We start from the raw sequence: 23,611 nt of genomic DNA, 5'->3' as shown, positions 1-23,611 counted from the left end.
AGGCAAGAGTGAAAGGGGAGAGAGCCCTCGGGGGTAGGCAGGAGGGTGGCTGGGTTAAGAACCTCACAGGGGGATATAGTGAGGCCTGGATTTTCCATCAGCATTACTTGATATCTGAGGATCCTTTGATTGGACATCCATAAATGACCTCTCCCATTTAGGAGTTGTTTCGCTTGGTGGATGGTAAAAATAGTTAGTTTGCCCCCCAAAGAGGGTTTTAAAGCATCTTCTACCAGGATTGCAATAGCTGCAAGATTTCAAAGGCAGGGAGGCCAGCCTCAGGCAGTTGGGTCAAGCCTCTTGGATAAGTAAGCTACAGAGAGGGACTCAGGTCCCAACATTTGAGTTAACACTCCCAAGGCTATTCCTTCTTTTTCATGGACATAAAGTGGGAATGCTTTTTCTGTGTATGGCAACCTCAAGGCAGGTGCTTGAGTTAAGGCTTGTTTTAGTGTAGCCTCTGCCTTCTTTTGAGAAGTTCCCCACAATATTAACATAGGGGTTGGGGATGGATACCTCTCCTTCAGATGGTGATTCAGATGTTACCAAGCTCCTTGCATCTTGTGGCATCATAATCCCCTAAGACAAGGGTTCTAAAAATGTAGTACCTGGGCCAGCAATATCAGCAACACCCAGAAACTTGTTAGACCTGCAGATCCTCGGGCCCTACCACAAACCCCCTGAATAAAACACTCTAGGTGTTGAGCCCTGCAATCTCAGATTGAACAGGTCCTCTAGGTAATTCTGGTGTACTTAAAGTTTGGGAAACACTGCTATAGGGCCTTATCATAACTTATAACTGGCTGGTGGAAAGGGAAAGAGAGACCAGGGTAGGAACAGCTGTTTCTTAAAAGCCTTGGCCCAGAAATGAGATGCCTCACCTCTGGTCTCATTTCTCTGGTGAGAACCAGTTTTATAGCTATTCCTAGCTGCAAGAGATGCTAGCAAATGTAGTTTATGCAGTTAGAGCAGCATACAATGGATACCAGTAGACATGCATGGATACATACATACCTACCTGAATACTATAGGTACCAGTGGACAGATAGCTGTATTTGCCAAAACAGCCTTTTGCAGTAGGACTAAGATCAACATTTTTAGCTTTGGTCCTATGAGAAAAAATCCAGTGTCTAAACTAGGACTTCTTAAACCTAGCAACTATTGACATTTTGTTGTTCAGTTGCTCAGTCATGTCCGACTCTTTGCAACCCCATGGACTGCAACACACCAGGCTTCCCTGTCCATAACCATCTCTCAGACCTTGCTCAAACTCATGTCTTGAGTCAGTGATGCCATCTAACCATCTCATCTTCTGTCATCCCCTTCTTCTTCTGCCTTCAATCTTTCCCAGGTCTTTTCCAATGAGTCAGCTCTTTGCATCAGGTAGCCAAAGTATTAGAGATTCAGCTTTAGCATCAGTACTTCTAATGAATATTCAGAATTGATTTCCTTTAGGATTGACTAGTTTGATCTCCTTGCAATCCAAGAGACTCTCAAGAGTCTTCTCCAACAACACCATTCAAAAGCATCAATTCTTCAGTGCTCATCCTTCTTTATGGTCCAACTCTCACATCCATATGTAACTATTGGAAAAATCATAGCTTTGAGTAGATGGATCTTTGTTGGCAAAGTAATGTCTCTGCTTTTTAATATCCTGTCTAGATTGGTCATAGCTTTTCTTCCAAGGAGCAAGCATCGTTTAATTTCGTGGCTGCAATCACCATCTGCAATGATTTCCAAGCCCAAGAAAATAAAATCTGTCAATGTTTCCATTGCTTCCCCATCTATTTGCCATGAAGTGATGGGACTGGCTGACATGATCCTCGTTTTTTGTATGTTGAGTTTGGGGACAGATTATTTCTTTTTCTGGGGTCTGTCTTACACATGGTAGGAGATTTAGCAGCATCCTTGGGCTCTGCCCAGGAATTCCATGATGGCTCAGATGGTAAAGAATCCAGCTGCAATGCAGGAGACACAGGTTCAATCCCTGGGTCAAGAATATCCCCTGGAAAAAGAAATGACAACACACTCCAGTATTCTTGCCTGGGAAATCCCTTGGACAGAGGAGCCTGGCAAATCCATGGGGTCACAAAGAGTCAGACATGATTGAGTGACTAACACTTTCACTTTTCACCTGGGCTCTACCCACTAAATTAACAGTAGTGCCTCCCACCTTCCAGTTGTGGACAAACCATAAATGTCCCTAGATATTGCCAAATATTCTCTGAGGGACAAAATCACCCAATATGAGAACCACTGGTCAAACAGAAAACTTATGAGTTGATCCTTGGAACACAACCTGGCCATAAGTTGGGTGCTACTCCTCAAGGAATGTGGACTTTCTTCTGATCTCTGTCAGCCTTTCTCTTGAAACCCTCCGTTGAAGTTTTCAGCTAATGGCAAGGATAATTCCGCAGTTTCCTACATCCACCTTTCTTACATAAAAATAAGCTTCCAAAGCCAGAGGCATCTATGCATGTAGACTCAGAGCTGTGACAGAGCTAATCCTTCTGACAATTACCCTTCCTGGCTGCCTAAGGTGTCCAAAAGCAAACTTCATTTTATGCAAAAATATACTAAAGTTACATCGCATTCCTCAGTGGCCTTAGGTTGAAGTGCTTCAAGTTCAGGAAGAGAGATGAAGGAAAGAAGGTTCTGCTTGTCTGACACAGGCTTAGTTTCCAGAAAAACTCAATTTATTTTTGAATGCAGAAGGCTTTTTCACTGAAACAATCTGTTGGTTCCACTTCCATGTGATAAAACAATGTTGAACTGAAAATGGGACTGTGTTACAAGGTGGTACTATCTTGGAAAAATGTATTTTGAAACCAGACTGACATTTTTTGCTGAAAGTAGTTACCCTTTGCAAGGTCATGGGACTTTAGCAACAGTAAAAGCAATGCATAATTCAATTTTAGATCCAAACTATGGTTTGATTTATCAGATTATTGATAAGAATGTGTTAAATCTTTGAAATCAATCCCTTCACAGTACTTGAAGTGAAGGGGAAAAAGGGATGGCAAAGAATTTCCCAAATGGAAAGAAAGGCAGCAAAATAACTCATTTCAGGGACATTTGTTTTAAAGACTGGGTCAGTTTCTCACAGACATTTTTGCATCCCTGCCCAACTGCTCATTTTCATTTAGGTTCCACTTGTGCTTCAGATGCAAAGTATGACCTTTCCCTTGTCCATTCTCTCATGCATTTATCCAATGCTTGCTTGCATGATAAGTCACTTCAGTCGTATCTAACTCTTTGTGGCGCTATGGACTGTAGCCTGCCAAGATCCTCTGTCCATGGGTTGCTCCAGGCAAGAATACTGGAGTGGGCATAAAAATTCAGATGGTGTAATTGTAATAAATGGCAGGCAAAAAAGAAAAAAAAAAAGACCTGGATTAAAGTGGAGGGCACTTAGATGGCAGGATCATGACAGCCTTTCTGAGGCCTGAGATGATGAGCAGCCAGGGCATAGGGGAAACTGAGGGGAATGTAGGAAGTGGAGATGAGAAAAGCTAGGAGCACCCCTCAAGGTGGGAGGAGCAGCACAGAGGCCTTGAAACAAGACAAAACATGGCTTAAAATAAACTTTATCTTCCCACATTTTTCAAACTCCAAGCTTTCCTCCTGTCTTCTTATTCTCTCCAGTAAAAAGACCTTTCCCCTGAACTCCAGACTCTTAGATCCAACCACCCGCTCAACTTCTGCACTTACATGACTACTAGGCATCTTGGATTTTGCAGGGCTGGAATATACCCCTTAATCTCCCCTAGACACCCAAATCTGCTCTTCTCACAGAATTTTCCTCAATTCGTCCCATTGCTCAGGCCATAAGTTCTTGGAGTTCCCTCATCTTCTCATACTCCTTGTCGAACTCATCAGCAAATATTGTCAGCCTTTGACATTATTCCAGCACTTATGATGCTACCATTCTGTTCTGATCCACTTTTACTTCTCATATGAATTATGCAGCAGCCTTCTCACTGACCTCCTGCCTCCAATCTAAAGATTTGTTTTTCATAGCAGAGCCAGAGGGATCATTTTGAGCATAGACTAGATCACATCACTACCCTGCCAAAAACCTTCCTGAAGTTCTCCATCTCAAAATAAAATTCAAAAGCCATGATGTTCAAGCATGATCTGGCTCAGTTACCTCTTTGATGTTATCTCCTTCCACTCTCCCCCCCAAACTTGCCCCCACCCCCCATTCATCTTGTTCCAGCCACACCAGCCCCTTTGTTGCTATGTGAACATATCAGGCACATCCTTGCCTCATGGCCTTTGTACCTATTGTTCCGGGAGCCTGAAGTGTTTTCTTCCAGATGCACTCATGGCTTCTCCCTCATTAGGGTCTAAGCTCAAATGTCACCTAACCAAAGTGGCTTTCCTAATCACCTTAAAAACTCCCACACTTCACATAAACACATCCTCTATCTTCTTACCCTACTTTTGTTTTCTTCACATATTACTTTTTACTTCTTTTTTAAACTAATCTGGAAGCCCCTTTAAGGCAGAAACTATCTCTTGCTTACTGCTATCCCCTGTAGTCCAAATGAATGAAAAAGCACAAGAATGTCACCACCTCATACCTCCAGGGTTTAAAGCCACTGCAAACATTCAATTCAAAAGCATTCACTGAGTTTCAAGTTTTGAATACTACGAGAGATATAAAGCTGTGTAAAGAAGTTGTAATCCCAACCTTTAAAAAGATTAATAATTGAGAATAAAGAATAGATCACATTAAACTACTGATTCATCTCAGACTATCATTTAATAATATGAGTGGCATGAACAATATGTTTTATAGGATTTCTAAGAAAGAGAGAGCAATATGGCCTGGAGTATTCCAGAAAAACTTCATGGTGTTGGCATAGAAGCAGAAAGAAGTTAATTATAGGCTTAACAGTGGGATCATTGCATAGTGCATGCTCAGTTGCCCTGTCATGCTCAACTCTTTGCGACCCCATGGACTTTAGCACACCAGGCTCCTCTGACCATGGTATTTCCCAGGCAAGAATACTGGAGTGGGTTGTCGTTTCCTTCTCCAGGGGATCTTCCTGACCCAAGAATGAGCCTGCATCCTCTGCGTCTCTTGCATTGGCAGGCGGATTCTTTACCACTAAGCCACCTGGAAAGCCCCATGGCATAGAGGCAAGAATAACAATTATTTCTGGGGAGAAAGAGGACCACCTTGTTGGTATGCAAAGCTCTCAGTGAACTCAGAGTCTCAGTGAACTCAGATCTCAGAGAAGGCAGATAAGGAAAGAAGGGTTGAACTTCTGATTGAGGGGTTTCTATGGACTGTAGGAAGCCACTTACGGTTGCTGGATCAGATTACCACCTCATAAAGTTAGATTTTGAGGAAATTGTTTAGAGGGACATTGATAATTTAGAAGGAAGAAAAAGGGAAGGCTGTGAGGCTGAGAGACCAGAGTGTCAGTCAGGGGCACAGTCAGAACGTGAGGCGATGGGCCCTGGATCAAGGTGAATCAGAGGGAAGGAAGAGGAGTCTTTGCTTTCAGGTGACTCATCTCTGCTGGATACAAATTTCTAGAGTTAGGACAGTAGCATGAATGACTCATACACGTTTAAGTTTCACAGCTGATTGTGATGTGTGCTCCTGACTAAAGACCATAAGCTAGTCTTAAAACCTCCATTTAGTGAGGAGACAACACAGATTCAGATAAGGCAATCTGCTTAGGATCATGCAACTTGTTGGGGCAAGTCTGAGAACAAATTCCAGGTCTCTCGACTCTCAATATGAGGCTTTAAGAGTCAATTAATAGTAAAATAGCAGAAGCCAAACTTGCAGAAACTCAACCACTCCACTAAACTAAGAGGTATCAATCACTTTTCCACATGTAATCTGAAACCATGAAGAATCAGAACATTCATCCATTCACTAATCTTTTCTGTGCTTGGCATTACTGTAAGTGTCTGGATAAACACAAAGCCAGCCAATTACAGTGTAATGTCATAAATCCCCTAGACCAATCTCAGCTAGTACTAGGAATGTCAGTTAACCTAATCCAGGCCCAGACCTCAGAGGAGGCTTCATAGAGAAATCAGAGGCTCCACTGAGCTCTGAAGATGAGTGGGAATTAGGTGAAACTTGGGTGAGAGTTACAGAAGAAAGAACTAGAAAAAATTTGAATGGGAGAAAAATGATTCAAGTATAGAAAATCAGGTATGCAAAGACCTCTTTTACACCACCGTTGAATTCAGTGTCTGAAACCTTGAACATTTGTTGACAATGCCACAGTTTGGGCCCTCATGCAGTTTAGCAGTTTTATCTTTTTCTTCATCAGGGTATACATGCAAAGCATACTTTTCATACACCTGATGGGCTTTCCAGGTGGTGCAGTTGGTAAAGTATCTGCCTGCCAATGCAGGAGATGCAAGAGATGGGGGGTTCAATCCTGGGTTAGGGAGATCCCCTGAAGGGGGAAATGACAACCCATTCCAGTATTCTTGCCTGGAAAATTCCATGGATAGAGGAGCCTGGTGGACTACAGCCCATAGGGTCACAAAGAGTTGGACAAGACTGAGCATACATGCATGCATCTGATACACTTTGTCATAGTTAACCTGTTAAAAAAAGAGTCATTTTTGTAGGACCATGAGCCCTGGAATACAGGAGTCCAAGCTTCCTCATCATTGCATACCCCCACTGTATCTTGGGTAACATGTAGCACAGAGTGACGGCTTAATAAACATTTAGGTTTAGACTGTTGCTTGCACTTTCAGTACAAATGCTTTTGGGGTACTTGTATTCTTGTGACTTAAATGTAACTGTATATGACCTTCACCCTGTTCAGAACACAACTGCAAATTTATAATAGATCAAGTTTCACTTTTGCTGTTTAAAGATAAACAGGAAGCTGCACATTTTCTGCAGCAGGGGTCCTTGCCTGAAAGCATTCTTTGGTTCAATAGTCTTCTATTGTTATGAATAGAACATCAACATAATTAACATAAGAATCCCTTAGAGGCCAATTTTAAATGAAACCACATTTAATTGCAGGTATTCTTTTATTTCCCAATATGATGCTAACTTTCCAACTGAGTATGTGAAATATGTCAAGTCTCTGAGCAGTAAACCCATCTAAAACAAAACGATAGACTGTCAACTCCCAAAAGTATGGAATTGTGTCAATTAGTTGGCCAAAACAAAGAGAAAAAAAAAGTAAATCCAAAGAGTCAAAGTACCCATAAAACAAAACAAAACAGGTTTTGACAATGAGTTCAGAATTTCCTGGTTTCTAAGCAAAATGATATATGTTCTTTGTGAACAGTGTTTTGCTAAAAGAAATGCCTAAGTGAATACTAATCTTTAATTTCTAGTATTTTGCTAGTAGCCTAAGTAGTTTATTTCAATCCTAAAGTCCTCTGTTTCCCAAATCCATTGTACGAAGAAGTTAAGTGTGCCCAGAACCTCCACATAGCAGATAATCAACGCATATTGCTATGGACTGAATTGTGTCTCCTTCCCAGGTGGCGCTAGTGATAAAGAACCTGACTGCCAATGCAGGAGATACTGGAGACACAGGTTCATCCCTGGGTCCGGAAGATCCCTTGGAGGAGGGCCTAGCAATCCACTCCTGTATTCTTGCCTGGAGAATCCCATGAACAGAGGAGCGTGGTGGGCTACAGTCCATAGAGTTGCAAAGAGTTGGATACAACTGAAGCAGCTGAGCACACATGCACATACAAATTCATAAATTGAAGCCCTGACTTCCAATATGATGCTGATTGGAGACAGAGGCTTTGGGAGACAATTAGATGAGGTTATGAGGGTAGAGCACCTATGATGGAAGTAAGACCCTTCTAAGAAAAGACAGCACCACCACTGAGCTTGCTCTTGCGTGGCACGCAGGTGGCCTTCTGCAAGCCAGAGAGAAAACTCTCACTAGAACCTGGCCATGCTGGCAGCCTGATTGTAGACATCCTGGTCTGCACAACTGTGACAAATATTTTCTATTGTTGAAGCTACCCAAACCATGATATTTTATTATGTCAGACTAAGCCACACTCCACAAGGATGGCATAGAATTTTCCTTTAAATACCAAAATCAGAAAGGACAAACATACCCACCTCCTAATCTCGCTTTCCTAGAAGTACTAAGTGAATTTTCAACTAAGCTTCTTTGGCAAGACAAAAAGACTGTGTAAGTTGCACGTTGCAGGACAAGTGATTTTTATCATGACGCCATTATAATTCTTGGAGAAGGAAATGGCAACCCACTCCAGTACTCTTGACTGGAAAATCCCATGGATGGAGGAGCCTGGTAGGCTACAGTCCATCGGGTCGCAAAGAGTCAGACACGACTGAGTGACTTGACTCATATTGACTCAAGACACTAAGACATGTGTGTATTGAATGAAGCGATGAGTGACCATTGATTTGACAATTAATTGTCTAGGCTCTAAACGTGTGATCAGTAACTTTGGCGGATGAGTGAGATGTAGACAGCCCTTCCCATCTAACGTTCTAGATGAGCTTCGCTTCATCCACTTAGTGACCTCACCTTTCTCAGTTCCAGGCTTCCCATGCTACCAAGTCATCTCACGTGTTGTTGTTTAGTCACTCAGTTGTGTCTGACTCTTTTGTGACCCCGTGGACTGTAACCGCCCAGGCTCCTCTGTCCATGGGATTTCCCAGGCAAGAATACTGGAGTGGGTTGCCATTTCCTTCTCCAGGGGATCTTCCCAAACTGGAGATCCAACCAGCATCTCCTGCATTAGAAGTGGCTTCTTTACCACTGAGCCACTGCGGAAGCCCCCATCTCAAATGTGATACAGGCCATGTTTGCAACGTGCACAACAAAGTGTGACACACCTTTTAGGTGGTCATTATATGGAGAAGACCTGTGATAGAGCCATCTTGGAGTTGTTTCTTAGTATGTCACAAGTGTAAATACAAGACAGTGGCTGCATTTTTTTTCTGTATGAGATCTCTACATTGCATCCCCTGTAAATATAGTTTTATGTATAGAGTACAGATATTTTAGAAGTCAGAATAACATATATTTTTGAGTATATTTTTAGATCAAGAACTGCTCAGGTATAGATAATTTATATTTAAGAGCCTAGTTATGCTAGTTTAAAATAGCAATTTTAGGAAGATAAATGATTACGTTCTTCCTTGTCCTTGATAACTAACATGAAACATTTACAGTAAGTGTGATATAGCAAGTTTTAACTTTTATTCCAGTCTCTAATCTTTTCTTTATCACAAAATTCAAAGTAAAAACAAAACAAAATAGAACAAAAACCCAACAAAAACACACATATGTATACACAAATATTCAATAAAATGAAAACAAATACTTAGATTCTCTCTTAATATTTCTAACACACACCACTTCATTTAGGGTAATGCGTTATTGTGGACATTTCAGGCAATAGGAACTTGAGAGAAAGAGAAAATGAAAAGACCAGGTTTCGTCTCCAATCTTGTTCTGATTAAACACTGTTAGGAGCTTTACCTTAACCTATAAATTTTCTCCTCAGATATAGAAAGCTGTTGCAAAACTGTTTCCTTCTGTTCTCATTCCCTAATGACACCATTTGTATTTCCCGGAGAGAACATTATTGAAATATTCTCCAGTAATAAGGGTTATTAATATCCTCACTCTCTTCTTCTCAGCTGGGTCTAAATGCATGAGCATCTCTGACGGGGAACTTTTCTTCTTGAATATAGCCATATAAGTGTTCAGAATTTCTGATGTATAAGAACTTTTTTTTTTATTAATATCTACTTCAAATGTTATCTTCCTTATCTTCAGGCCATTTCCTTGTCTACATGGAGATTTAGAATAATTTTCTTCTTCCATTACATTTTGTTCCTTGAAGGTAATTTTACAATCAGAGTGCATGTTCCTCTCTCTTTCTGAGGCTTCCTTGTTTCAGGCAAAATATATTAAGTCTCTCTAGTCTAATTCTCTGAATCTTGTGTTATGCCACTTGTCTCTTGTATGTACTCAGCGTGGAGATAAGAAAGGAGTATTATGTTAAGTTGGGAACCCAAGGATAAAAACCAAGATAGTTACAGTTTTCCTCATCCTATCCTGTATCCAATTTCTAAAAGCCTTTTAATGTATGAATACAGATTTAGAAATTTAGAAACCTAGATGGTACAATAAATACTTTAAAAAATAGACCATTAAAATTTTATGTATGTGACTTAAGCCTTCCTATAGAAGTAACAAAATCACTACATTTGACTTATACTTGTTGTCATTATAAATGTTTATTTGCCCTATTACATGGTATTACAGAGCCTGTAAATCTCTTATAAGCCGTGTGTTACCAAGACAGATTTTCCATTTTAACCTTTTTATTTTACTACTTGTACTTTTATTTACTCTTCTTCATAGTCTACATCTGTTTTTATATCATCCCATTTTGGTTTGAAATTTTCACATTTAATCTTCTTCAACCTCTTCTTGCAAATATATTTAATATGGATTCATAAAAATTCAATTAGCATATTATTATTAAAGAGGAAGAATGAAGCAAAAAATCAGATTTTAATACATCAGTTCAGATTACAGACTTTGTAAAAGTACATTCTCAGGCTGGAGGAATTCTTCAATGTTATTTAATTATTTACTCATTTTCAGTGATCCATAAGCTTGGTTTTCCTTGTTGTCTAACACATTTGATTTTTCCAAAAATTATGTGTGCCCAGAAAGACTTTTTTTGGTAAATACAGACAATATTTTTTTAATTGCATGGTAGAGTATTTAAAATAATTTTGAAAATGAAAACTAAGAATCACTCTACCTGATATCAAGTCCTACCATATACCTACAATAATCATGATAGTATGCCATCAGAATAGGAATAGAGACACAGATCAGTGGAACAAAATAGAGAACCTAGGAACTGAGCCAACAACTGATTTTTGGAAAAGGTACAAAAGCAATTCAATAGAGCAATTAAACATCCATGGGCAAGAAAAGAAAAAGAAAAAAAAAGAAGACTCTCAACCTAAAACTCACCACTTATGACAAAATTAACTTAAAATGAGCATAGACCTAAATGTGAAATGTAAAGACATATAACTTTAGAAAAAATTTTAAAACAGGGGAATATCTTTGAGACCTAGAGCTAATACAGAGTTCTCAGCGCTGTGCTTAGTTCTCAGTCATGTCCGAGTCTTTGCGACCTCATGGACTGCAGCCTGCCAGGCTCTTCTGTCCATGGGATTCTCCAGGCAAGAATACTGGAGTGGATTGTCATGCCCTCCTCCAGGGGACCTTCCCAACCCAGGGATCAAACCCAGGTCTCCCACATTACAGGTGGATTCTTTACTGTCTGAGCCACCAGGGAAGAACAAGAATACTGGAGTGGGTTCAGTTCAGTTCAGTCACTCAGTTGTGTCCGACTCTTTGTGACCCCATGGACTACAGCACGCCAGGCCTCCCTGTCCATCACCAACTCCCGGAGTTTACCCAAACTCATGTCCATTGAGTCGGCGATGCCATCCAATCATCTCATCCTCTGTCATCCCCTTCCCTTCCTACCCTCAATCTTTCCCAGCATCAGGGAATGAGTCAGTTCTTTGTATCAGGTGGCCAAAGTATTGGAGTTTCAGCTTTAATACCAATGAACACTCAGGACTGATCTCCTTTAGGATGGGCTGGTTGGATCTCCTTGCAGTCCAAGGGACTCTCAAGAGTCTTCTCCAACACCACAATTCAAAAGCATCAATTCTTCGGCACTCAGCTTTCTTTATAGTCCAACTCTCACATCCATACATGACTACTGGAAAAACAATAGCCTTGACTAGATGGACCTTTGTTGGCGAAGTAATGTCTCTGCTTTTTAATATGCTGTCTAGGTTGGTCATATCTTTCCTTCCAAGGAGTAAGGGTCTTTTAACAGCCTATCCCTATTCCCCACCCCAGGAATCAAACCAGGGGCTCTTGCATTGCAGGTGGATTCTTTACCTGCTGAGCTAGTAGATCATAGACTTGACTGCAAATAGATGATTCATAAAAAGAAACATCCTTATGGCAGAAAGTGAAGAAGAGCTAAAGAGCCTCTTGATGAATGTGAAAGGGGAGAGTGAAAAAGTTGGCTTAAAGCTCAACATTCAGAAAACTAAGATCATGGCATCCAGTCCCATCACTTCATGGCAAATAGATGGGGAAACAGTGGAACAGTGGCTGACTTTATTTTTGGGGGCTCCAACATTACTGCAGATGGTGAAAGTAGCCATGAAATTAAAAGACGCTTACTCCTTGTAAGTATGGCTGACTTATGTTGATATATGGCAGAAACCAACACAACAATGTAAAGCAACCATCCTCCAATTAAAAATAAATTAAAAACAAGAATAAAATATTAAATTCCACTAGGAAAATGGAAATTACATCCCAATAAGCTAGCAGAATGACTGAAATTTAAAACAGAGACAACACTAGAGGATGATAAGGATGCAGAGAAACTGGAGACATATATTGCTGATGGGAATGTAAAATGGTAGTGCCCTTCTGGAAAAGTTTGGCAGTTTCTTTTAAAAACATGCAAATACCATATAACTCAGTGATTGCTCCTGGGAATTTATCTCAGAGAGTTGAAAACTTATGTTCACATACACAACAGCCTTTTTTGTAACAGCCAAGACCAGGAACTACCCAGACAGTCTTTAACAGGTAAACAAACTGTGGAACTTGCATACCATGGAAATACTTACCACTCAAGAATGAAAAGAACCGAACTATTGATACATTTGACAACCCTGATGAGTATCCAGGGAATTAGGCTGGGTGGAAAAAAACCAATTCCAAAAGGCTACCTACTTTACAATTCCATTTATATAACATTCTTGAAATGGCAAAATTATAGAAAAGGAGAATGGATTACTGGTTGCCAGATGTTAAGGAAGAAGTTTGTGGGAGAAAAGCAGGTATGTTTATAAAGGGTAACATGAGGGATCTTTACAGTGTTAGGAATGTGCTGAATCTTGCCTATATCAGTGTCAAAATCCTGGTTGTAATGTTGTTACTTAAGTTTTGCAAGACGTTGTCTTTGGGGAGGAAATGGGGAACAGGCACACAGTAAGTCCCTATTATTTCTTACAACTACAGGTGAGTCTACAGTTATCTCAAAATTGAAAGTTTAATTCTAAAAAGAAGTTGTGTTTGTCAGTAAATGGTAAAGATAAATTCAGGGAAATGAGAACGACACTTATATAGATGTTTACTTTCCTTCGTCTGGTGTTTCCCTATAAGGTCTGCGAGGAGCGATAGCCTTTGCCTTAGCTATTCGGAACACAGAATCTCAGCCAAAGCAAATGATGTTTACCACCACGCTGCTCCTCGTGTTCTTCACAGTCTGGATATTCGGAGGAGGAACAACTCCCATGCTGACTTGGCTTCAGATCAGGTGGGTGACACTGTTTAACAAAGGAAATCATTATGAGGCATGATTGTGCTGTACTGTTTCAGGTGTTGCTGGCTGGCCAAGAGTACAGGGACATGTGTGTGCCTTAACTTTCCCTGGGGTCAAATCAACCTTCAGTGACAAGGTGAAACAATATGACTGATCACCGACAGAACTGACTTTACCAAGAGTTCTAGAAATCTCAGGATGATGTCTGTTCACAGTCTACAGTCCCTAGAAGTGACTCTTTATCTATGAGTTCTTCCATTCAATCAGATTTATTGAGTACAATGTGATATGCTATGACGTTGACAAAAATGAGTAAGACACCAGTCTTCTCTTCAAGATACTTGTGATAAAATGCAATTTATACAGAAAAGGCTGTGATACAAAGGAAAAAATGAAGTTTTGTTTTTAATTCCTATAGCACTTAGGATAAAATTGAGGACACAGGAAATGCTTAAGTGTATTTGATTATTCAGCCATATGTTTAGCCAGAGGGATGCTGTAAACACAGATTAGACAGCTTCTCAAAGGAAAATGGGGTCAAGGCTTCAGTTAGGGGCCATTCAATAAGCAGTGCTTGGAAGACGATTGCTATGAACCTGAAAGATGCAGGTAGTAGACGATATGATGAAAAATGAATAGCTTGTGGCAACTGTGGAAAGGGACAAATCTATTGTAAAATGCTCTTGTCTTTATTTAAGTGTTTCTTTGACGTGGGTTCTCATTTTCTCAGAATGTAACAGTGTTTTACGTAAATTACATTTTATTTCCCAAAGTCATACATCTTGATAATCCTGCAGTCCCTCCCCAGTCTGTGAGGCAAATCCATACCCATCACATCTGACAGGAAAAGATCCACCTGACTGGGAAGGGACTTCCAAGATTTTTTTCAGACAAGGACTCTGTTATTCCAGCACCAATGTAGTGCCTGGCACATAGAAGAATTGAATAAATAATTGGTACATGAAAAATTAGATGGATGTAATAACCACACACATGTATTTCTTTTGTTAAGCCTTTACTGACAGATTTCTACCCATTGACAAATAGAAGCGGGAGCAGGACTAACGAGTTTAGGATAAAAAAGCTTATGTCTAAACTGGGCCAAGTGGCTATGTGTCAAGCCAAATTCAAGGGGAAAAGGGCCTTTTAAAGTACTGTGAATATTACTAAACACTTAAAAGCGCTTTGACCAAAGGTTGAAATGGAGAGTGTTTTGAAATGCTTGTTGAACTATTTTCTAAGCATGTAAATGTGACCTGCAATTTCTTTCACAGTGGTAGCTACTTGTAGGCTCCTCTGGATGAGCACAAACATTGCATTAAACACTATAGTGTCGGCTCCTCTGTAAAGTGATAGTAAGATAATAGTGTGTTCAGGTTTCTGGAAAATAAATTCAGTAGGTGGATCCATGCATGGAAAAATTAGAACTTGGGAAGCAGAAATTAGAGGATACCAATCCCCACAAGAGAACTATATTGAATGCTCTGTCAGGTAAATTAGAAGATTCCGAACATAAAGTGGTGCTGGCAACATTTTCTTTAAAGTAATTCAAATATAATTTATTTTCTACTATTGTGTTTCTTTACTCTGATTATTTGTCCCCAAAGCAATAGCATGTTTTACCCTAAAATACTTACCAAACTCTCCTATGTATACGTGTGTGCTAAGTTGCTTCTGTTGTGTCCCACTCTTTGTGATGCTGTGGACTGTAGCCCACCAGGCTCCTCTGTCCATGGGATTCTCCAGGCAAGAATACTGGGATGGGTTGCCGAACCCTCCTCCAGGGGATCTTCTGGACCCAGAGATTGAACCCACATTTCTAACATCTCTGGCATTGACAGGCAGGTTCTTTACCTCTCTTTCGAAAGGCATCCATTGACTTCAGATAGATGTCATAGCTTATGTAGTCTCTTGACAACTGGATCAGCAGGGAGAGGGTAATATAAAACGGGGCCTTAGGCAAGTTAGAAGGTTTATCCGGTTATAGTACAGTGCCTAATAGAGAAAGATGGTAACATCAACTGTAGCATCCACAGTAAGAATCCTGGAGGTCATCTTAGCCCGGTGTGTTATGGCCTGCTGAGAGGCACAGTATGGAGTTGCCAGGTCATGGAGATGCCTCAGTGAGAACTAGCTCCAAATGGCCCACCAACTCAATGCCAGAATTATCCACCAACCAGAAGGGAAGAAGAGTAAAAGTTAAAACCATAAGCTTTCAAACTCAAATGAACATCAGAACCGCCTCAAGGGCTCATTAAACCCCACCCCAGATTGCTGGCCCCTGCCTCAGAATTTCTGATCCAGTAGGTCTGGTTCAGGGCCTAAGAATTTGCATTTTAAACACACCCCAGGCAATGTTGATATGGCTGGTTCTGGGACTACATTTTGAGAACCACTGGTTTAGACTTATAACCCCACATGGAAAATTTACGTAAAACACAAGGGGTTACCTTGAGGAAAAAAATTCATTGTGCATTGATCAAGAAGGAAACAGAATATACTAGAATAAACATAGAAGAATAGGACCATAAGTTAGTGTGTGCTCAAGCACAAGCACAACACACATTTGGTTTGACCATGTACTAGTGGTACCATCATATGCTCTACTTCCATCATGGTTTATAACGCTATCAAAGAAATCCTCAATTTCATTATGGCTTTTAAATGATAGCTGTCCATCATTTTCACTGTATTTAGGGAGACTTTGCTTGTTTACAGAGAAACATCTCATTAACCATCTTTCATGTCAGATGCTTTCCATGAAATGCCAGAATGTTAGTAAACTGGGGCTTTAATAAAATGACACATAAAGTCGGAACCCAAGGGGCAGGTATGCAAACATGATATAGAATGAACTCAAACATCCTCACTTGGCTATGATTTATTTATACACTTTGCCTTCCCTCTTATATATTTTTTACATTCAACTTTCTTTTTTCTTTTTAATTATTAGGTTTGTACTTGAGGATTTTTTTTTTGTCCCTATAAATTTGTCATTCAGCTACAAACTATCACAGTAAGATGCAGTTTTATATAAGGTAGAAATTGATAACATTAATATGAATTGCACTTTGATAGAAATAACTTGAAATGGCAATGATTTAAGCTTAGAGAAACTCTATGTAAAGAATGGTCTTTACATATGAAACAAATTCTCCATTGGCTAAGTCTTATCCTGGGACTTCCCCGGTGGCTCAGATGGTAAAGAATCTGCCTGCAATACAGGAGACCCAGGTTTGATTTCTGCGACAGGAAAATCCCCTGAAGAAGGAATTGGCTACCCACTCCAGTATTCTTGCCTGGAGAATTCCATGGACAGAGTTTTATTAACAATAACAAAACATTTTTAATGCAGCATTTTAACACAGCATTTAACACAGAGACCTTTGTTTCTTAAAATTCTAGAGAAAAAGATTCCTCCAGTATTATTTTGGAGATTTTCATGTAAAAGAAAGCAGAATGGTCTCTGGATTAGAATCCAGGTCTCCTCCCTTCTGTTAAATACATTAATCCTGGTGGTGAGGAAAACTCAACTCTCAGTAGCCAAGGACTAGCTCTGCTGTTAACCAGGAAACAAGAGATCAAAGGTGTCAGGTTTTGCCCTACAGAGGCCAGTAAACAGTATTATCCACCAAATAATCACACATGTTTACAAACAAAGAGACCAACAGAGTAAACTTTCTGGCCGTGGTAAGTAATTTGGGATGGTAACCCTATTCTTAGTCAAGGGTAGGGTGTCACATGGAGTGAATGCAATGAGAGTGGAGCCCATTTGTTCAGTCGCTCAGTCATGAGTGACCCAGCGGACGGCAGCATGCCAGGCTTCCCTGCCCTTCACTATCTCCTGGAGTTTGCTCAATCTCACGTCCGTTGAGTCAATGATGTAATCCAACCATCTCATTCTCAGTCGTCCCCTTCTCCTCTTGCTCTCGGTCTTTCTCAGCATCAAGATTGGCATCAGGTGGCCAAAGTATTGGAGCTTCAGCTTCAGCATCAGTCCTTCTAATGAATATTCAGGGTTGATTTCCTTTAGAATTGACTGGTCTGATCTTGCTGTCCAATGGGCTCTCAAGAGTCTTCTCCAACTGTTGCTGCTGCTAAGTCACTTTAGTCGTGTCTGACTCTTCACGACCTCATGGACTGCAGCCTACCAGGTTCCTCCATCCATGGGATTCTCCAGGCAAGAGTACTGGAGTGGGTTGCCATTGCCTTCTCCAACACCACAGTTCAAAGGCATCAGTTATTTGGTGCTCATCCTTTTTCATGGGCCCACTGTCACATCCAAAAATGAATACTGGAAAAACCATAGCTTTGACTATACAGACCTTTGTTGGCAAAGTAATGTCTCTGCTTTTTTATATAATGTCTAGGTTTGTCATAGCTTTTCTTCCAAGGAGGAAGCATCTTTTAATTTCATGGCTGCAGTCACTATCTGCAGTGATTTTAGAGCCCAAGAAAATAAAGTCTGTCACTGTTTCCATTGTTTCCCTATCTATTTGCCATGAGGTGACGGGACCATACCACAGTGCAAACCTTTCCTAGCTTCTCCCAGATAGGAATGCCAGACCCATTTCTTCAGCACATCTCATCCACAGTGCAGAAAGCCTAGCTTACCAGAGCAATTCAGAACTTGTATTCCAGACAGTATAAGAAAGTGCCCCCAGCAAGACGACTTTTACAACTTCCAGATTTTTGCTTCCAATATTGCAAAGAATAATAGCTAGCTTTTATTGACAATTTATTCTGTGCCAGATATTAGAAGATAAAGTACAAGGTACAAAACCTCCCTGCGACTCTGCCTCTAATCTACAAAATGGAGATGACGGTAGTAGCCCCTCCTCAAGTGGGTGAGGCCTGATGAAGTGGCACAGGGTCACCCCACTGTCCGGCTGCAGAGTCAGACTCCAAGGCTGGGCAGCCTGAGTCCAGGGCCTGCACTCCCAGCTAGTTCCTTCTTCTGCCACTGCAAATAAATGAGCTTATTCCTGATGCCAGCAATCTACCTTGATTAACAAATCCTCTGGGGAAAAAGAGATGTACTTTTATAACCATGACAGGCCAGTTAAAAACAAACACAGGAAATCTTCATCCATCATGAGTGATTGGGTTGACTTGCTCACGCAGCACAGAAATTCTTCGGTACAAATTTTCTCCTTGACCTAGAAAAGTTAAAGGTAAACAAGGCCAGCCCTGGTCTCGGGTAGCCAAGCAGGGAAGTTTGTCTACCTCAGTTATAGAAATCTGAAATTAGAGGAATCAGGCTCATTTCTCAACCCCATTTGGGATCCCGTCAGCCCTCCATCAACCTCTTTCACAGATCAGACAAAAAAATTGCACATCTTGCTCTGTGTCCATTGCAGAATGAAAAACTTTTAGGTAATGCAGTGTCTCCACTAGCATTATTTTAGTTAAGTCTTTAAATTTTATTTGGGGTTTATGTCCTCTCCTATTTTATGTCATCCTAGAATATGTCCCCAGTGACTACACAGTTTTCAATAACAGCCACCATGGGAATGCATACAGAGGTAAAGAGAGAACTGTCTTTAGTAATATATTTTTTTTTTTAGTAATATTTTTTAATCTTAAACAATAATGAAGTTAAATATACCTGCTTACATACCAATTTCCCTTATTGCTGAGGTGAGGAAATGCCAATCTAATGTAATAGAATACATATAATCAAGTTCCCTTCAGATCCAACTGGGTTTTTCTTGGTTTTCTTTCTGGCATCCAGAGTCTTATGCATGTTTAACAACTTACTTCACTGGTGAGTTAACATAGTAATTAAGCTCACACACTCTGAGGCAGACAATGTGGGGTCCAATCTGGCCTCCCTCTCCTACTAGCTGTGGGACCTTGAGCAATAATTTAACCTCTCTATGTTTCAGTTTTCTTATCTATAAACTTGGAACAATAATAACTACTATAATAATAATAATAACAACTACTAATTATAATGCTAATAATATAATAATATTAATATAACAATAATAACTATTCTTTAGATTTTTATATGGATTAAGTATTGCATGTATAAATTTAAGGCACACAGTAAATGCTCAATAAATGTGCTGTAGTTGTTTAGTCACTAGGTCATGTCCAACTTTCTTGTGACACCATGAACGATAGCCCACCAGGCTCCTCTGTCCATGGGATTTCCCAGGCAAGAATACTGGAGTGGGTTGCCATTTCTTTCTCCAGGGTTTCTTCCCAGTGCAGGAATCAAACCCAAGTCTCCTGCATTGGCAGGTGGATTCTTCATCATTGAGTCACCAGGAAAGACCAAATGTTGCTGCAGTACTGCCCAAATCACCACCTATGAGCCGTTCTTATCCAAACATCCTTTTTCTGCCTATGGCATATATATACACACACACACACACACACACACACATATATATACACACATGCATACATACACCTAAAGAGTTATTAATTAATTGTATTTATGAAAGCATGGCTTACATGGGAAATAGAAATAGTCTGTAGGGAGTTTATTTCATTTTATATAGTGACTAGATTCATCAATTTTACAGGCAGCTCCTATTTCTGCATTCAAAATGATGAACCTCTTAAAGAAAAATGCTCACAAAAAGCATAATATTTATCCAACAGCTCAGGAAGATTCTTTCTGGAGCATGCTTCTGTTTGCTTCTGAACAAAATAATCTTTGCCTCGATATCTTCAGAGATTTAATTTGCACCATTTCATTGATATGTATTAATTTATTATTTTGCATTGATTTTGTACCAATTTGTACATTTTGTATCAGTTTGTATGAATTGACAAGTCTGAGAAATATCATCTTTCTTGAAACATGGAAAATGAGTTTACTCCTCTGAATGTAAACTTATACTCAATATTCCCCACCGCTAACTCCCATTTAAAATTATGTTCTATTTTCTGTAGGCTCTTCTAAATATTTTTTCAGAACTCCAAATATTTATTGCTTAAATTAATTTAGTTTGACATATTTTATTAAAATTATTGGATGATTCTAGTAACCTGTTGTTAACTTAAATATATCCTGGGTTTTTAACAAGTGTGGATAGCAGCTAATAGATTTACCTGCAGTGCCATATGGGTTTTTTAACATGGTTTCTTTCTGCATACTGAATCTTCCCAGAGATAATAGACTTTATCTTCACATCTGCCAGCTAGCCTCCACTAGGCATGCTCTTATCTTCTTCAACATGCTTTTGAGAACATCAGTATCAATAAGCTTCACCCATTTGTGAAGTTTACCAAACGATGAACCTTCTGCTCTATTGAAGGGCATTTATTAGCCTGCTATCATAAAATGTGATGAAATATAGGTGCCTTACTTTAAGTAATAAATGTATCATTGTTACAGTTGTTCAGTCGCTGAGTTGTGTCCATCTCTTTGCAACCCCATGGACTGCAGCACGCTAGGCTTCCCTGTCTTTCACCATCTCCCAGATCTTGTTCAAACTCATGTCTATTGAGTGATGCCATCCAAACACCTCATCCTCTGTCATCCCCTTCCCCTCCTGCCTTCCATCTTTCCTGGCATCGGAGTCTTTTCCAATGAGTCAGCTCTTTGCATCAGGTGGCAAAGTATTGGCACCGCAGCTTCAGCACCAGCCCTTCTAATGAATATTCAGGATTGATTGCCTTTAGGATTGACTGGTTTGATCTCTTTGCAGTCAAAGGGACTCTCAAGAGTCTTCTCCAGCCCCACAGTCTGAAAGTATCAATTCTTCTGTGCTCAACCTTCTTTATGGTCCAACTCTCACATCCATATTATTACTACCGGAAAAACTATAGTTTTGACTATATGGATTGTTACTGGCAAAATGATGTATCTTTACTTTAGGTAATACGTGAAGTCTGAAAAGAATATTTTAAATACAACAGATGAAACTTGTGATCCAAAAGGCTGTAGAGGGGATTCCAGTTTTGGTCAAGATGGAGTAAGCATGCTTACTCCCCTTTGCATCTTCCTCTGAATGCAACTAAAATCTCTAGACAGAATGCCTGTAGCTGCTATCTAAGGACCCTTAAGAGTAAATGATGGATTGGGGAAGGAAACAAATTCAGAGTACTATTAAACCAGTGGTGAGTTTCCCTTTTTTTTTTTTTCCTCTCTGGATTCTCAACCTGAACTCAAAGCAGTTTAAAGGTCAGAATTGCACAACAAGGAAGAGAGAAAGAACTGCAACAGAAATGATCTGTTTGGGCATAAGGAACAGGACAGAGGACCCTCATGGGTTAGAGGAGTGGGGAAAATTCCCTAGGTTTGTTGTTCTTGGTTACTTCATTGTCATTTCAATACCAGGCAAAGCTGAGGCAGCAGCAGTTATGATGGCAGCAGAGCCAGTTGGACAGACCCCAAATTCCCAGTCAGGGGAGCTAAGATTCTGAGGCCTCAGGAAGAATTCCCATGACATTATTTTCTCTCTTAATCTTATCACTGTTTGACCTTGAAAACAGGCCCAATATTGCAGAAAAGTCATGGGAAAACATGTAGCAACATAGGGAAACAAAAACCCTGGGCTTTAGGAAGCCAGAAAATGTGGAGGAAATTGTGGTGTGGAGGGAGCACAAGAGAGTCATCTGATAAAATTGTGTATAAACTTTCGGGCTCACCTCCAAGCTGCATAAGCATATATCTGACCCTAAAAAGCACACCAAAGTGAGAAATGAACTGCAAGAGAGAGCATCACTCAGGTCCCATATATACACTGTATGGGTCACATGCAAGGCATGTATGGATCTTAGATCAAAATGTAAACTATAAAATTTCTAGAAGAAAACATAAGAGACAAATCTTCATGGCCTTAAATTAGGCAAAGGAGTCTTAAATGTTATACCAAAAGCATCACATACAAAAGAAAAAATGATAAATAGGACTTCATCAAAATGAATCTCTTTTGCTTTGCCAAAGACACTGTTAAGAGCATAAAAATGCAAACTACACACTCAGACTCCAAGAGAATGCATTGCTGATGGGAATATAAAACAGTGTGGCCAATCTGTAGATCACTTTAGCAGTTTCTTATAAAGGTAAACATACAGTGATTATAGGAGTCAGCATTCCCTCTCCTAGACATTTAGCCTAGAGAGTAAAGTGGGGATAACAGAATCTGTCTCTGAAGATTAAACGTGTGAACATTAAATTAAAAAATACATGTTAAAGTCCTTTGAGCAGAACTGAGGACTCATTAGTAACTATTATATTCACAGCTTTTATTAGAAATGTCAGATAAAGTTTAATAGTGTTTTCAGCATATATTGAGATAATCACATCATTTTTTTCATCTGGTTTATTAATGTATTAAGTATATTGATTGCTATCTTGATATTGAATTATCTTTACAATCTCAAGGTAGTTATTTTTTTCCATACAGTTCTGCTATCTATAATAGCCAAGGTGAGTCTATAATTTTCTTTCCTTTGGAAGGAGAGGGGGCTGTCTTTATTTAAAGTTTAAATAGTGTTAAGGATGTGCTATATTCATAGCATGAGCTAAAGACTTCTATTTTTTCATGGTCTGAAATAGCATAGCATAGAAATGATCAGGTTTTTAAAGAGAAGTTAGGAGTCAGCTGTAAAACCATCTGGCTCCTGGAGTCCTTTTAATAGTAGGTCTTTAATCACCTTTCCAGTGTCTCCTATGGTAATTGCTGTATTCAGATGTAAAATTGTGATTTTTTTTTTTTTAGCTCAAAAGTGGGCAAGGGTTGGCAGTTTCATATAGTTCAATGTAGTAGTAAAATGGATATCCATATGCCCTTTACCTAGTTTTATCCACTATTAATAATATGCCCATTTTGCTTTCTTGCCTTTATAAATACATATATATCACAAATATTAAATGTGTTTTTATTTGTTCTTTTATTTTTCACTGAATCATTTAAATGTAAAAACAGACATCATGCACTTCTAATCTAAGTACTGAAGAATGAGTCTTTGAAAAACAAAAACATTCTATTAGATAACTAAAATACCATTACTGTGTCTAAAAATATTAAAAACAATAATTTTATCAGTATACACTCAAATTTTCCCAGTTATTGCAAAAAAAATCATGTGTAGATTTTTTTAATTACATGATCTGATAGAGGTTATGTATTGTATTTGGTCGGTTTTCTTTTAGTCTCTTTAAATCAGTTTCTCTGCTTGTTTTATTCCCCATGACATTGATTTTTAGGGAAAAAAAAGCAAACAGGTCAGTTGTTTTGCACAC

At 39.5% G+C, this 23,611-nt stretch overlaps 1 protein-coding gene across 1 annotated transcript in view; it reads left to right on the top strand.

The window, feature by feature from the left end:
* The window catches only part of SLC9A9 (solute carrier family 9 member A9), a 646,928-nt gene that overhangs the window by 420,071 nt on the left and 203,246 nt on the right, over positions 1–23,611 (top strand). The window contains exon 12 of the mRNA XM_043875249.1: positions 13,242–13,395. Within this exon, the coding sequence (XP_043731184.1) occupies positions 13,242–13,395 (154 nt within the window). The remainder of the gene's footprint in view (positions 1–13,241; positions 13,396–23,611) is intronic.

This window comes from Cervus elaphus, chromosome 19 (genome assembly GCF_910594005.1).
Source record: "Cervus elaphus chromosome 19, mCerEla1.1, whole genome shotgun sequence".
Taxonomy (NCBI): Eukaryota; Metazoa; Chordata; class Mammalia; order Artiodactyla; family Cervidae; genus Cervus; species Cervus elaphus.
Note: the sequence above shows the minus strand (reverse complement) of the source record. Positions and strands in the feature narration are given on the sequence as shown.